At 44.8% G+C, this 17,233-nt stretch overlaps 1 protein-coding gene across 1 annotated transcript in view; it reads left to right on the forward strand.

Annotated features, from left to right (window-relative positions):
- Positions 1-16,968, forward strand: part of LOC124788512 (carboxypeptidase N subunit 2-like) — a 69,443-nt gene extending 52,475 nt beyond the window's left edge. The window contains exons 4-5 of the mRNA XM_047255780.1: positions 4,945-5,222; positions 16,647-16,968. Of these exons, the coding sequence (XP_047111736.1) occupies positions 4,945-5,222; positions 16,647-16,968 (600 nt within the window). The remainder of the gene's footprint in view (positions 1-4,944; positions 5,223-16,646) is intronic.
- Positions 16,969-17,233: the final 265 nt, after the last annotated feature.

Here is a 17,233-nt window from a genome sequence, read left to right on the forward strand (position 1 = left end):
GTAGTGGTTATACCATATTCAACTGTTTGGTAATTGACGATTTATTGATGATTCTGTATGTGTCAGCATTTAGTCAAGCTGAACCATAAACTTGTTTTCTCTCCAATCCGATTCAGTGTCACCTCATTTGTTAATCGATATAACCACCTAATGTTCATAATTCTGCTGTAGCATCACTTTTCAAAACTTCTGTTCTTCCTGTCTGAACTGTTTACTATCCATGTTTTAGTTCTGTATATGGCGACATCCGAGCCGCTTACAATTAGAAAAGGCTTCCTAACACTTAAGCTCTAAAACGATGATAACAAATTCCTCTTTGTTTGAAAGGCTTTTCTTGCTTTTGCAAGTTATATTTTACATCCTCTCTACGTTCTCCAACGTAAGTTATTTTGCTTACCAAATAAAAACTAGTCTACTATTTTCAGTGTCTCACTTACTATTCCAATTCCCTTACCCTCCCCTTATTCACTTCGACTGCATCCCGTTACTAGTTCTTCGCTTTTGTTGATATTCACTTGATAATCTCTTTTCAAGATACTAACCATTTCGTTCAACTTCTCTTTCATTTTCTTTGTTGCATCTTGCAGATTTGCGATGTCATCAGGACACCTTAATCTTAAATTTCTTGTCCAAGAACTTTAATTCCATTTACAGATTTATCCCTGGGTTCCTTTATTGCTTGCTCAGTGTACAGTCTATGTAACAAGGGGGACAGGCTGCAACTCAGTTTCACTCCATACTCAACTACTGCTCCCTTCCATTCACTTTGACTCTTACAACGGTAGCCAGGATTTTATACAAGTTGTAGATAACCTTTCTCTCCCTGTATTTCATTACTGCCACCTTGAAACAGTGTATTCCACTTAACACTGTCAATAGCTTTCTCTAAAACTACAAATGCTGGAAACGTATATTTCCCTTTCTTCAGACTGTCTTGCAAGGTCAAAATTGCTCCACATGTTCCCTACATTTCTTCGGAACTCAGGCTGAGTTTCCCCGAGGTAGACTTTATCATTTATACCACTTTTCTGTAAGTAATTCGTGTCAATATTTTGCACCCATTACCTATTAAACTCACAATTCGATAATATTCTCACCTATCAACTTCTGTCTTCTTTGGAATTGAAATTATTACATTGTCCTTGAAGTCTGAGGCTATCTCACTTTTCGCATATGTCCTGCAAACCAGGTGGAATTGCCTTGTCATTGTATGTTCCCCCCAAAGAACTCCACATTCGTAACGAATTTTGTCTAATCTAGGTGCCTTCTTCCGACGTAGGTGTTCTGAGCTCTCTCAAATTATTCAGACAGTGTCATCATTCTCTTCTTCATCTACCTCCTCTCTCCCTTAAGAAAGATAAGACAGTGAAAATATCACAGAATGAAATTAAAATAATTCCGAATTTTCGATCAACGTTTTCAGGAGGTATTCTTTGGTTATCAGGCCAATGCTAAAATTGGAAATCCGCACGTAAATATTCCGAAATGGTATTCTTTCAAGCCTACTCTAAGTCTTCTGGGATATTTTGTAGGTTTTTCTTCTTAGGCGCACTTGTTCTGTGAAATGGAAAGCGAGTAATGTGGCACCGTACCAGTCTAAAAACCCAATTCCAACGTGTCCATAAAGTAATGAGTAATGAAATTCCCTCTATTGTTACAGGTAACTAAAATATTTCTGTTTGCTCATGACTGTAGTTTGGTAGTAAAGGATGTTCTGTGCAACGTTGGCAGTGTTTCAAAGAGTGCAGTTCAAAACAAGTTCAAAGTTTGTAGAAAATAAACTAATTTAAATCACAATAAGACTCTGTTTTTACAGTTTCTATAGCAAACTGTCGTGGAAAGCACATGTTCAGCATCTTCCTCAAAGACTTAATGCTGTCATTTTTATAATCAGAACGGTATATGAAGCACGTGGTAGTTCGACATATAAAGTAGTCGCTTATGACTTGTGGTATGCTTTGAGTTAACTCTTCCCATTCTCGAAGTGTATTTTTGGCTCAAAAACGGGCGGTTCGGGCAATAAGTGGTGTAAGTTCGCGAACCTCTTGTCGACCGCTGTTGATTAGTCTGGGTATTCTGAGAGTAGCTTCCCGAAATATATATTCTTTACCGCCGTTTCTTGTTAACAATATCAGTTTATTCCCAAGAATTAGCAGCTTTCGCTCAGTTAATACTAGGCAGAAATCGAATCTGCATTTGCATCGCACTTCCTTCACTGTTGCGCAGAGGCGTGCAGTACACTGCTGTATTCATTTGCAATAAGCTACCACAAGTATTCAAAAATCTTAGCAGTAATCCACGCGCTTTCAAGTCCAAACTGAAGTTTTGCAAAAACAGACATAATGTCTGATGGGATACCGCAATCACTGTTTATACAATGTTACTTATAATACGTCTTGATTGCAAAAATGACCGGGAGACGCAGGATGTGAAGGTTGCTGTGTTTGGACAGGTTATTCCTGTAACCGAACCGAGCGAGGTGGCGCAGTGGTTAGACACTGGACTCGCATTCGGGAGGACGACGGTTCAATCCCGCGTCCGGCCATCCTGATTTAGGTTTTCCGTGATTTCCCTAAATCGCTCCAGGCAAATGCCGGGATGGTTCCTTTCAAAGGGCACGGCCGACTTCCTTCCCCGTCCTTCCCTAATCCGATGAGACCGATGACCTCGCTGTCTGGTCTCCATCCCCGAAACAACCAACCAACCTGTAACCGGAATTGCAGATCTGAAGATGGTTCTAGAGGAACCGAAACTGGTCTACTGAATAAACATTTTTGCAATCAAGACGGATTATAAGTAACATTCCAAACTGAAATGTTTCTTAATAGGTTACTACACATATTCTGTCGAGGAGTTCCTTGAAAAATTAAGCTGATTCCTTTGTTATACCTGGGGGTTATAATTAAACTTTCCCTATTTAACACGTTATTACACGGAAACTAATTGACGTACGAGTGACGAGCCGGTCGGGGTGGCCGAGCGGTTCTAGGCGCTACGGTCTGGAACAGCAAGACCACTACGGTCGCAGGTTCCAATCTTGCCTCGGGCATGGATGTGTGTGATGTCCTTAGGTTAGTTAGGTTTAAGTAGTTTTAATTTATAGGGGACTGATGACCTCAGAAGTTAAGTCCCATAGTGCTAAGAGCCACGAGTGACGTACTTGGTAGCGTTAATTTCAAGAGTATGGGGTGCATCATTTTCATGCGTCACAGCGCCACCGACCAGTTCCAACTATGGCCTCCAGGTGCCGTGGTTAGTCATGGTGATTCGTAGCCTCACACACCTGACCAGTCGCAGTGCACTTGTTGACGCATCAACATGAACTTGGACAAAAGGAGAAGGGCATTATTGGTGAAGCTCTATTATAAAAACAACAGTAATGCTTCAGTGATACTTCGAAAATATCGCCGGCTGAAAGGATTACGGAAGAGTCCTATGTTTCCGCCTGCTGTGCGGAGCATGTCGAAGAAGTTCAAATAACTGGAGAACCGGGTGTCGCTCCGGGAAGAGGCTGACGACCCGTTGAACAACATGTGGTTGACGAAACCGCTTTTGCTATGACAGGCAACGCTGCGCGCAATTCCCAATCGTCAGGCAGTGCGCGTGCTGTGTCACGACAGTTGAACATCCAATAATCCACTGTACGGAAGGTACTTCGAACCATTCTCAAATGGTATCCGTACAAGATTCATATCGTACAGCTGCTTGTACCATCGTACACACAACGACGTGTTGACTTTTCTCTCCACTTTTTCGGAAGGATTGAAGTTGATGAGCGCTGGACCTGGACCACCCTGTGGACTGACGAAGCTCATTTTTCTCTAACAGGTGAGGTGAACACGTACATTTGTCGGGTGTGGGGATCTTCACCTCCAGTCACTGTACAAAGTTCCTCTGTATGGTGGATGTGTCACCATATGTTGTGGCCTCATGACTACATTCTTTTTTGAACAGGTTGGCCCTCAAGGACCAAAGATGTATAGTGTAGCTCGCCAACGTTACTGCGATATGCTTCGCCAGCATGGCATACCCGTCGTACAGGAGAGAGGCGCAGTGAACTCAACAGTTTTCATCCAAGACGGGGGTCCACCGCCCGTCACTCGTCAAGTTCACCTGCTTCTCCGAAACATATTTGGAAACGATCGAATTATCAGCCGATCGTTTACAAATGATTGGCCGGTACGAACACCTGATCTCACTCCCTTTGATTTCTGGTTGTGGGGCTACCTGAAGGACAGGGTTTACCACAGGAACATTCACACATGTGCTCATGTGAAGCACAGCATATCAGGTAGCCAGTATATCTACGGACAAGCTTCGTTCTGCTACGCAGAATTCAATCCTGCGCTTTCAGACTCTTCTGGACACTGATGGGCGCCGCGACCGCTACGGTCGCAGGTTCGAATCCTGTCTCGGGCATGGATGTGTGTGATCTGCTTAGGTTAGTTAGGTTTAAGTAGTTCTAAGTTATAGGCGACTGATGACCTCAGAAGTTAAGTGCCATAGTGCTCAGAGACATTTGAACTTATGGGCGCCATATTGTGCCCCTTTTGTAGCAGTAAGGGTACCGGTATGTAATGGTATGATGTACCGTAGCAGCACATTAAAAGTGTTTCAACTGAATTGATTCTGCATTATTTCTCTACCCCGTGTCCTTGACTTTAATGCTACAAAGTATGGCACTGGTGCAGTGATTAGTTTCCGTGTTATAAAGTGTTAAATCGGGAAAGTTTAATTAGAACCACATGGTAGCGTTGATTGCGTTTACATAAACTTATTGCTTGTCGTTTTTTATTAATAAAAATTTTATTTTTTTCATTATTAACTTTCTGTTGTAATTTCATGTACTCACACGATTCATGACGTTGGAGTTTTGCTCCTCACTTTGGTCCTACGGAACTAGACGAGTAAAATAATAAAATAACAAGCCTCGTTCGTCGACAGGCGTACCTGAGTGTGGAGTACAACCTGCTGACGAGCCTGGACCGCAGCTCGTTCTCGGAAGTGCCCTCTCTGCGGTACCTGCTGCTGTGCGGCAACAGGCTGGAGTACGTGGCGGGCGACACATTCGCTGACCTGCCGCTGCTCAGGGAGCTGCACCTCTGCGAGAACAGCCTGGTGCAGCTGGAGCCGGGGCTGTTCTCGCCCCTGCCGCAGCTCACCATCCTCTGGCTGGGATCCAACAGTCTCGTCGACTTGCCGCTAGACGCCTTCGTAAACGGGTAAGTCACAGTAACGATGAGCGTCCTAGGCGTGCTCTTCGTAGCTGTAGCGCGAGAACACACATTGTTTTGAAATTCAGATAACTTCACTCAGTTGGAAGCAAAATAACATGCATTCGTTCATACATAAGCACACTGGACAAAAAATTGTCACCAAGAAAGATATCACGGTCATGTTGCATAATACCACGTTGAGCCTTCACAATGATCCTGCGTACCGAGCGAGGTGGTGTAATGGAAAATGAAATGCCATAGGGCTGGGGCCTCCCGTCGCGTAGACCCTTCGTGTGGTGCAAGTATTTCGAGTTGACGCCACTTCGGCGACTTGCGTGTCGATGGTGATGAAACGGTTATGACACAACACCCAGTCCCTGAGCGGAGTAAAGGTCGGGACACACACGTCCGGGCCGTGTCAGGGCCGAGACACGTCCGAGTATCGGCCGTCACCCGGACAACGAAATACAAAATTAAAACAAATGTAGCGGGCCCCACTTGACCGGGCCGTGCACGGGGAACGTCAACGGACCGGAGCCGGGCCGGGCGGGATTCGCCTTGTTTAATTTTTCACGTGACGGGCACGGCCTGACGGTACAATTGTCTTGTGAGCTGTGCAACTGCGCAAGACTGTTCTGTGTACAAAACATGGATGTGGAACGGCTAGTAGAAGAAGTTCATAAGTTTCCTGTTCTTTATGATCAGGGAAGTGAAAACTACAGGAATATCGAGTACAGAGATAGAGTTTTTCATCAAGCTAAGAGACGATTTTTTCAATTGTACAAGACTTTGAACTGAAGCAACTCATGAATGACGTATCAGTCCATCAATTCACTCCAGCAAAATCTGTTTCAACACCATATCCTTCACCTGTGGAAAACGAGTCAACAGAACCTACACAGCAGCTTTTGAATCTGCGAAGGGATTTCCACAATTCGTATATAAATAACCAAAGCGATCATCCTCCAAGTTTCCCTGCATCCTCATCAGCTTCAGAAACTAATTCACTGATAGTCCTCATTTGTTTTTCTTAGGGTAGTAGAAAATTATCTGTATTATTTACTAACTTATGTATTTATCTTTCAATTGGCTCAAATGGCTCTGAGCACTATGGGACTTAACATCTGTGGTCATCAGTCCCCTAGAACTTAGAACTACTTCAACCTAACTAACCTAAGGACATCACACACATCCATGCCCGAGGCAGGATTCGAACCTGCGACCGTAGCGGTCACGCGGTTCCAGACTGAAGCGCCTATAACCGCATGGCCACATCGGCCGGCCTATCTTTCAATTACTAAAGTAATAAAACAAAAATGCTGTCCTTAAAACTTCATATTTATTTGTGTTCTGTGTAGTTTTCTTTAACCTACGTTAAAAAAACAGCCAGTCGTTCTTTGGGTGAAACTGATACTCTCCAGAAAGTGTCGTATTTTCTCAGTCTTGGTTCTAGTTTCTTTAAAAGTTCACAGAAGGTGTACTGCGTCATCCTAAAATATTCGTAAAACTTAGTCTCATCATCTATGAGATGATAAAATAATGTTCGAAACTCTGCCTGTACTGGTCTTGTTTTCCAGGCACTGTGGATCCACAATTTTGTTCTTCCTGTTTGCTTTCGTTCTTTTTCCTCTTCGTCTAAAGCAAGTGCTGTAAGTCCTAATTCACTATTACGAAAATTAGTGAACATGTTTTACAGCTTTCAGAAACAGAAACAGATCACCGCGTCCGAGTCACTAGAAGGAACAACAAAGACACGGACGTGCCCCGGTCATGTGTGACCCCTGCAGGAACGGACCGGAGCACGGCCGTCACTCGTCCGACGCTCGGCCCTGACAAGGCCCGGACGTGTGTGTCCCGACCTTAAATCTCCGACCCAGCCGGGAATCCAACCCGGGGCATTAGGTATGACATTTCGTAGCGCTGAGCACTCAGCTACCAGGAGCGGACGGCGTAGTGGTTAACACAGCGGACTCATATTAGGGAGGATAACGGATGAAACCGGCATCAGGCCATACAGATTTAAGTTTTCTGCACATTCCCTAAATCATTCCAGGCAAATGGCGGGATGGTTCCTGCGAAAGAGCACCGCCGATTTCCTTCCCCATGCTTGACACAGTCCGAGCTCGTGTTCCGTCTCCAGTGACCTCGCTGTCGACGGATGTTGAATCCAATATTATTTCCTTCCTTCCTTCGATTCTGTATGAAATATCGTCATCAATTTTCTTCGGATATGCTATATTCAGCTGAAATCCGTTGATGATTCGAGCCCGTAGCGTCACCAAACTGCGGGGATGTTGACTGTTACGTTTCGCTCGCTGTTGCAGAGAATGCCAGACAGTTTCCATGTGAAATGCTACTTTTCAGATTCCTACTTAATCAAAATAAAACACGCGAAAGGATTGAGCCGTGGTTTTAAGAACACATCATTCACCATTTGCCAAATTTTATTACAATTAAACAAGCACTGTATATACACTAAGAGACATAATTTCTGATATCAGCAACATTCACTTTAACAGCAGTTATAAAGCGAACAACAGTTTGGATACCAACAACAGTTCTAAATTGAAATAGGGCCTTTTATTAAATTATAATTTCTTATAGACAAGCTCATAAACTGGAAATCTTTAATGTCAATCCACGACCAAATGTTATAATCGTTTAAACTTCAGACTGTGTATATTTTAACAAAGGGCACAGATTGCGAAAACGTTCACCGGCTTAAACAAGTTAAATACAATTTTCCATTACTTTTGACAAGAACGTTACAAACTAACCCCACTGGGCGGACTCAGTATTTAAACAACAATGAAGCTAAGGATCAACGGCCTGAATTAAGAATTAGAAAAAAAAAACATCAACTGTCAGGGCTAGATGCTGCCTCTATACCTCCAGCGAGAGAAAAATTTCGGCGCCGTAGCTAACCTTAGAATTCAATGAGTGAAGAAACCAATTTCATGTTTGGCGATGTGGCCTTTCCTCTCTTTTTTCCTTGCGTTGAAAAAAAAGTCGTTCAGTATCAAGGAAATCTACCCCGTGCAAGATCGATCACGTTTACCAACATACCGCCAGAATGGTAAGTACTTTAAGCAAGAGGTTTAAGCCATTCAATGCAGATTATATATCTTTCGTCTTACAAAAGAGACTTGTAACACCGAACACAATAAATAGACCCCAACAGTGCGATGACCTGACAATATAAGGATTAACTAAAAACAATCTAAAATTGTTAAGGCTTTCGTGGCCACTTGTTGACAAACTGCCTATTGGCTCCTGTCTCGGGTTCTTCGGCCGACGTTCATCTAATGATTTTTCTGATGTGTCGCCAGCACGAGTGGCTGGCATTGTCAAAGCTTCACCCTCCATTGCCGGTGGTGAACTGGAGGCGAGCTCGCGGCCGCAGACTAAATGTACCTGGCGCGCCAACGTCCGAGGGCTTCTCCGCGGTCATTTCCGATGCGGTTCTCCTCTTGCTACCTGCGACGGTCGTTCTCTGCAGTACGGGAAGCCAGGATCCGTTTACCTTAAGGCTTTCCTCTTTCTTGTTGAAACTGTTCGCGTGTTTTTGGATTTCTACAGCTTCTCTGAACAAGCGCGTGTGATAGTGCTTCTCTACAGCCAGAAATTCCGTGTCGGCGAATTTTATTACGTGGTCGGTCTCATTCAGTGAGTGGTCTGCCACGGCCGATTTCTCCACGTGCCCCAACCTGCAATGTCGCTTATGCTCTTTGATCCTGGTGCGTAAGCGACATTGCAGGTTGGGGCACGTGGAGAAATCGGCCGTGGCAGAGCACGCACTGAATGAGACCGATCACGTAATAAAATTCGCCGACACGGAAGTTCTGGCTGTAGAGAAGCACTACCGCACGCGCTTGTTCAGAGAAGCTGTAGAAATCCAAAAACACGCGAACAGTTTCAACAAGAAAGAGAAAAGCCTTAAGGTAAACGGATCCTGGCTTCCCGTACTGCAGCGAACGACCGTCGCAGGTAGCAAGAGGAGAACCGCACCGGAAATGACCGCGGAGAAGCCCTCGGACGTTGGCGCGCCAGGTACATATAGTCTGCGCCCGCGAGCTCGCCTCCAGTGCACCACCGGCAATGGAGGGTGAAGCTTTGACAATGCCAGCCACTCGTGCTGGCGAAACGTCAGAAAAATCATTAGATGAACGTCGGCCGAAGAACCCGAGACAGAAGCCAATAGGTAGTTTGTTAAAAACAATCTGTTTGTATCTAGGTACCGCTCCTAAGAAATACAGTCAACTGTGGCCAAATAAAGCACGAGATCAATAAAGCCACTGCCACTACTACCCCGACATTAAAATGGAAGGGCGGTGCGGGGCTGCTACATTCAGTAAACTATTAAACCGAAAGAATGAGCAGTTTACAAAAGGAGTAGCTTCTCATACTAATTAAAAATGTTTCATCAAGTTTAAAATCATATTACACTGCTAAAACAAGGAGTACAAAACTGTTGTACAGTAACTGGCCGCTTAAGCCATTAGAAAAAAAGCAGTTACATAAAAGAGCTACTAGATTACAATTACGAAAGTTAGCGAGTGGCGACCTCCGCTGAAACATGATATGACGTGACATGAAACAGTTAAACTGATTACAACTACATAACTTGGCGAGCGGCGACGTCCTCGGCGAAGATAGTGCAGGCCGGTGTGGCGTGTAGAAGCACAGTTGCGAAGGCACTGCGGTTCAAGAGTCCCAGAAGGCGGCATACCACACTGTCCGTGATGCTGGAACAGACTAAAGGCGCGTCTAACAAGGGGACGCCGCGGCGTCTGGAACGCGGATTTACTGCAAACTTCGTACACTCGTAGTACTCCATGAGGACAACAAAATGTGTAAGCAGCAGCGCGTACTTCTCAAGCGTTACTGAGAAAATCGCAAGATAATTTCGGTCGTCATATATGTATCTGTGTGTGGCCATTTTAACCATGAAGCGGCTGCAGCCGAGCGGTGATGGCACGGTAGCTCAGCGTGTTCGGTCAGAGCATTAGCTTCCCTTTCTAATAAAAAAGCTGAGCGAACAGATGAACGAACAAACGCCGGCACGGTAGCTTAGCGTGTCCGGTCAGAGCGCTACGTGCCCCCTGTAACAAAAAAAAGAAACTGAGTTAATCGATCACCGACGAACTAAACCGATGTCTTACGACGTCCGCCTCGAGCAGATGCAACGAACAAAAGCGAACAAAAAGAGATGATAAAAAAAACTGAACGGGTGTCATCGGAAGTCCGCCCTGAACAAATTCAGCGAACAATGTAAAACAAAATGTTTTTGTTTTTTAAGACGCTATTAAAATACACTCGATACTCCATAACTAATTATCAGCACCGATTTTTAAGGAAATACTGCGTTATGCACGGTTTGCTTCAAAACTATCGTCTGAAAGAGAGGTTTTTGAAAATGTTAAAAAGGTTTGTTTTTCCACAGAAAACGTCAAAAGACCTTGCGTATGCGGAAACATAGCGCTTATTCAATGGAGCTGGTGCCGTTTAACTTTGTTTTCCATGTTTTTACGAAAAATACCATCCTGCAACTTGTACTCGTAATGTCGAAAGCGATGATTAATTGTACATCTTTCGAAAGCCGTCTGTGCCGGTCAAAACTTGGAGGTAACAAGTCGTTTCTGGCTCCTTCCAGGTTAAGGGATTTCTCAAATCACGGACAAGCATACATTTTTAGTATGGCTTTATGCATTTCGTCGTTTACTAGTCGATAGTTATGAATATTACATTATTTGTGATAATATAAACTAGTAGATTGCCAAATAACATTGTAAATTTAATAAAATTTCATCTGATTACACTTACTTTCCCCATTATATCAATTGTAATATAAATAATAAAGAAAATGACTGTGTTGAAAATAAAAAAAACTGACGAACGCAATTCGATCCAGCAATCCAACGGCTTGAACGCCAAACTCTTTTTTTTAAAAAAAACATTTTGTTCTATATTTTGCGTTGAATTTTTTCATGGCGGACGTCCAATGACACCCATTCAGTTTGTCGATGATCCGTTCGCTAAGTTCTTTTATTATAGAGGGTAGCTAACGCTCTGACCGAACACGCTTTTTTTTCTTTTTTTTTAAAAAAAGAATCTCATTTTAGTCGTTTTCGTTCGTTGCATCTGCTAGGAGTGGACGTCGCAAGACACCCGTTTCAGTTCATCGTTGATCCATTAACTAAGTTTTTTTTTATTTTTCTTTTATTACAGAGGGTAGCTAACCCTCTGACCGAACACGCTGAGTTACCGTGCTGGCGCTGAGCTACCGTGCGGTCACTACTCAGCTGCAGCCGCTTCATGGTTAAAATGCCCACGCACAGATACATATGTATTCGACGACCGAAATTATCTTGCGATTTTCTCAATAACGCTTGAGAAGTACGCTCTACTGCTTACACATTTTGTTGTCCTCATGGAGTACTAAGAGTGTACGAAGTTCGCAGTAAATCCGCTTTCCAAACGTCATGGCCTCCCCTTGTAAGTCGGGGCCACCACTGCACGCTCAACGTTGCCGCAGATAAAGGGCTCAGCATTGTATCAGAAAAGATGGTAGAACAGTAAAATACTTCCGGAAGTTCTGCCGAGCTTGGACTAAGAAACCGACACAGCCAAAAATTTACAACTCGACTTGGTTCCTCCCCGATTTACGAAGGTACTGGGAACGAAACAGTCAGGGCAGTGAGACTCTTACACGCCCCGAACAATCACGCTCACATGTAAAAAGTACGCTCTGTCCTTTCAGAGAAAGAGGTTCCTCGGAGCCAAAATTCACACTGGTCGAACAAGCAACAAGGGGGTTTAATTCGGCAAGTGCGGATCAGCTACCAAGCGCAACTTGATTACCACACAACAAATTAATAGATTCCGGGAAAGGTGAGTGAGCTCTACAATTAGAAAACCGTTGCACATATACGCAAACTTCCCAATGTCCAAGATCAGTATGCCTCGCCAGAAATTCAAGCCACGTCACCCCCTTTGACACCGAGAGAGGAGAACAACCCCATCCAAGCACCACAGGTCCCAGCTCACTGTGCCTCCCCCCCCCCCCCCCTCTGTTTCCCCGTTCGCAAGCCCACCGCCACCACACCCCATAGATAAACAAAGCACTTTATACCACGGCTGCGAACTCATACGGAGGACGCGGGCAATTTGTAAGAGGGAAGGGACCCGACACGGGTCACTACGGCATTAAGGCACGTTTCACACTGGGGCACTGGTGACGGTCACCCGCGACTGTCACCGACATTCGTTTGAACTAGAGCTTTCACACCGGGACACTACACTGCCTCACCGAGCCACTGTGACCCAGCAGTGACTCACCCTCGCCACATGTGGCGGACGCGGTCAATGTGCTCACAGCAGTCACCGCCGGACATGCACTACTTTGGCTTGGAGTGTTCGCACTGGGTCACAGACCACAGACACAGCGCTGCAGATTTGCCAACAGACAGGCAGTCATTTCTGAGAGAGTGCCGCGAAACATTCATTATATATTATACTGTACACATTGTAGCCATGAGTTTAGATTTCGTTAACACGGAAGATTTTATAAGTGAAGTAGAAAGTCGTTCTGTGGTATCGATAGTAACGATGCCACAGTTTCAAAGGTTGGCATTACCACGAGACACCGACGGCAGCTCCCTCTAGCTGGTGCTGTGCAGCTCTACGAGCTCCGCTACAGATTCTGCCCATTTCATCAGGTGCAGCCAGCCAGGAAACTTCGCTTCAACTTCGCACCACCTTGCAACTTATGTATTCTTATTGCTTGAGTAAAAGGGATTTAAATTCGTGCAGCAGTACTGACGTGTTTTACCTCTTCCTGATCCAACCCACGCGCTGCCTTCCAGGCGGAATACAAAACGTCACGTCCCGCTATATGGGACGTCAATAGCGATGACTATAGCAGCAATGTGGTGGGTAGGAGGGTAGTAACCTTCAAGCAAATTTGAATCCCTCGCCCCCTTTTCTTCTGCGTCTTAAGGCGTTCCGCCTTATGGTCCAAAAGACAGAGTTAAAACATTATTCTTAATTACAATTATTTACGCATATGTGGCTACTACAATAATAAATTCCATTCATTTATTATAATACTATTGAGGTACAAGTTACTGACACACTATAATTTTAATTGTAAGTTCCAATCAGTTCAGTGAATACAAGAATGTGGCATTTTACAGTTAACATAGTAATAATTGCACAATGCACATCACAAATACAATGCCAGATGAACAATGAGGCCTAACCACATTAACATTCACGTAACATTTCTAGCTATTACATTTTTTACTGCTGCCAAGCCACTTCACATTCAGGGCTAAGGAAGTAGTTTGCAAAGTCATCTCTGATACTGTTCGCAATATTTCCTCCACGGACTAAACAAGGTGACATGTCCTGCAATCCCTGAATAGTTAACGTATCCTCAAACGACATAAAGAATATAAAACAATCCTTTCTCCAGCCGATCATGTAGCAGTGGATGCACGTGTAATAAACGTTTTGTAATCATTCTCCTCCTCCTCCTCCTCCTCCTCCTCCTTAGAAGTACTAACAAAAGTTCCTCCTCTCTCGAGTCCATTTCACTAACTGGCTCTGAGCAGAATGGGACTTATCACCTGAGGTCATCAGTCCCCTCGAACTTAGAACTACTTAAACCTAACTAACCTAAGGACATCACACACATCCATGTCCGAGGCAGGATTCGAACCTGCGACAGTAGCGGTCGCGTGGTTCCAGACTGAAGCGCCTAGAACCGCTGGGCCACAGCGGCCGGATTTCATTAACTAATCAGTTGGCAATACCTGCGGTATCGGAGACTGGTGATCCAGGAGTGTTCACCACAATTATCGGTGACCGTCACTGGCGACCGTCACCAGTGTCGCAGTGTGAAACGGGCCTAAGATCATGCGATTTTCGCGACAGTTGCAGTGCGGTAGTGTATCTCAGTGTGCATCAAACTAGTGACGTGTACTTGCAGCCCAGTGAACACGGCTCTTGTCGTCATGGAAGCTGGGAGTGTCTAATGATATGTAGAAAGAAGAGCAACACTTGGTCTCCGAAAATTTTGAAATAAAAATCCTGATTCATCTTCACGATAAGCTGAATAAATGGGCCTAATTAAAGCACAAAAAAATAACAAAATCACATCTGGCCTGAACTACGCCCTCCACACATTGCTGGTCAAACGTCTCACTCCGTCCTTGGTGCTCTTGAAACACTGCATCATTTTGTCAACAATGATTTTTCACAAGGTACCCGACTCCAAATGTCCACTGCATCCGTTTCCCTTCACAATATTCACTCAGAAACTGGTTGAAATTTACTTGTATTCACTGACAGCATGAATTTCTGTCATATTAGAAACACTGTCTTCTCTGGTGCCTGCCAGTTAAGATGGTTTTACAACCGATGTTCTTAAGCCGTGTTACATGGCTGCAAGTGACGAAACATTCCTTATAGACACATCCAACAGTCCGTGCTTCATTTACCGTCTAGTCTTGGGCACGACCAAACATGATATTCACAATATTCACTCAGAAACTGGTTGAAATTTACTTGTATTCACTGACAGCATGAATTTCTGTCATATTAGAAACACTGTCTTCTCTGGTGCCTGCCAGTTAAGATGGTTTTACAACCGATGTTCTTAAGCCGTGTTACATGGCTGCAAGTGACGAAACATTCCTTATAGACACATCCAACAGTCCGTGCTTCATTTACCGTCTAGTCTTGGGCACGACCAAACATGATAGGTCCTTTCGACCATTCCGTCACGTCTTCAGGTTGAGCCATCTTAATGGGACGTTTCAATACAACTGACTAGAAATTACACTTAACTGTCACGACTTTCGTCAACAGTGGCGGATAACACGATCATTTGGTACAACTTATTCGCCATCTACAGCGCTCCAACTCGACCGATGCGCTCTCTTAAGTAACTGACAAACATCTTTTCTACTTAGCTTACGAAAATAAACTCAGGAACAGCTGAGAGCAGTATCATCATGTTTTAAGGTCCCGTCGACGACAGAGTCGTTAAGGAAGGAGCACAAGTTCGGATTTTGGATGGGCAGATATGACAGGGATGTAGATTTTCACCCATACTACATATATATATATATATATATATATATATATATATATATATATATATATATAAACAAATGTCATGTGTGATACGAAGATTCACATTTATAAGATTCGCTGATGGCGCTGATATGGTCAATGAAAGTGGTGAAGATTTGCAGCACCTCCCTCCAATATAATGAAAAACCTTATAAGAACACACTATGGTTCAAATGGCTCTAAGCACTATGGGACTTAACATATGAGGTCATCAGTCCCCTAGGACTTAGAACTACTTAAACCTAACTAACCTAAGGACATCACACACATCCATGCCCGAGGCAGGTTTCGAATCTGTGACCGTGCACTGAAGAGCCAAAGAAGCTGGTACACCTGCCTAATATCGTGTAGGGCCCACGCGAGCAATGTGAAGTTCCGCAATACGATGTGACATGGACTCGAATAATGTCTGAAGTAATGATGCAGGGACATCATGAATCCTGAAGGACTGTCCATAAATCCGTCGGAGCACGAGGAGATGGAGATCTCTCCTGACCAGCACGTTGCAAGGCATCCCAGATATGCTCAATAATGTTCATGACGGGAGGGGTTTGGTGGCCCGTGGATGTGTTGAAACTCGGAAGAGTGTTCCTGGAGCCAATCTGTAGCAACTCTGTATGTGTGGGGTGTCGCATTGTCCTGCTGGAATTTCCAGCGTCCGTCGGAGTGCACAATGGACATGAATGGATGCGGGTGAATAGACAGGATGCTTACGTACGTGTCACCAGTCAGAGTCGTAACTAGACATATCAGGGGTCCCATATCACTCCAACTACACACGCCTCATACCATTACAGAGCCTTCACCATCTTGAACATTCCCCTGCTGACATACAGGATCCATGGATTCACGAGGCTGTCTCCATACCCGTACACGTCCATCCACAATTTGAAACGAAACTCGTCCGGCTAAGTAACATGATTCAAGTTATCAACAGTCCAATGGTGTCGACGGGCCGCGGGGAGGCATAAGGCTTTGTCTCGTTCAGCCATCAAGGGAACACGAGTGGGCCTTCGACTCCGAAAGCCCATATCAACGATGTTTCGTTGAATGGTTCGCACTCTGACACTTGTTTATGGCCCAGTATTGAAATACGCAGCAATTAGCAGAAGGGTTGCACTTCTGTCACTTTGAACGGCTCTCTTCAGTCATCGCTGGTTCTGTTCTTGCAGGATCTTTTTCCGGCCGCAGCGATGTAGAAGATACCCATGACTTTTGCCACCTCACTGTTATTTTCTCACTACGGAAACACGACAGTTGGACTGAAGCTGTGTGCGGCGTTGTGTGCAGGAGCTCCGTGGTCGAGTACGTGTACGTGGAGAACAACGCGCTGCAGGTGCTGGACGCGGCGCTGGTATCAGGGTGGCCGCGCCTGCTGGGGATGCGTCTCTATGGCAACCCGTGGCTGTGCGACTGCTCGCTGCAGCCGGCCGTGCAGTGGCTGGCGTCCCAGCTGTGGGCCGGCGTGCCCAGCGGCTACTGCGCCGCGCCGCCGGAGCTACAGGGGCAGCTGCTGGCGGACGCCGTGCCGCCGCTCTGCTGCGGCGCCGACTGCGACTCCTCCACCACGGAGGACTCAGACACCAGCACCACTGCGAGCGGTCAGCCATAGTTCGAGGCGCCGTGGAGACTACCGCTCATACCACGACCTAGCTTGCAAAATGTGACACTTTCAATGGGGATTTATGAGTAAATACACAGCTACATGTTAACTATTGTAAGTTATCGTTTGAGAAATAACTGAACCAACTTTCGAACATGTTGTAATTCTGTAACTGACTATAAAATGAATTATTTTTTGCTTTACGATCGCTTTCAAAATGTGGGAGTTTATTCTTAGAAATTAAATAAATAAGTCTGTGTACCAGTTTTTTAAT

This window comes from Schistocerca piceifrons, chromosome 3 (assembly GCF_021461385.2).
Source record: "Schistocerca piceifrons isolate TAMUIC-IGC-003096 chromosome 3, iqSchPice1.1, whole genome shotgun sequence".
In the NCBI taxonomy this organism is placed as follows: domain Eukaryota; kingdom Metazoa; phylum Arthropoda; class Insecta; order Orthoptera; family Acrididae; genus Schistocerca; species Schistocerca piceifrons.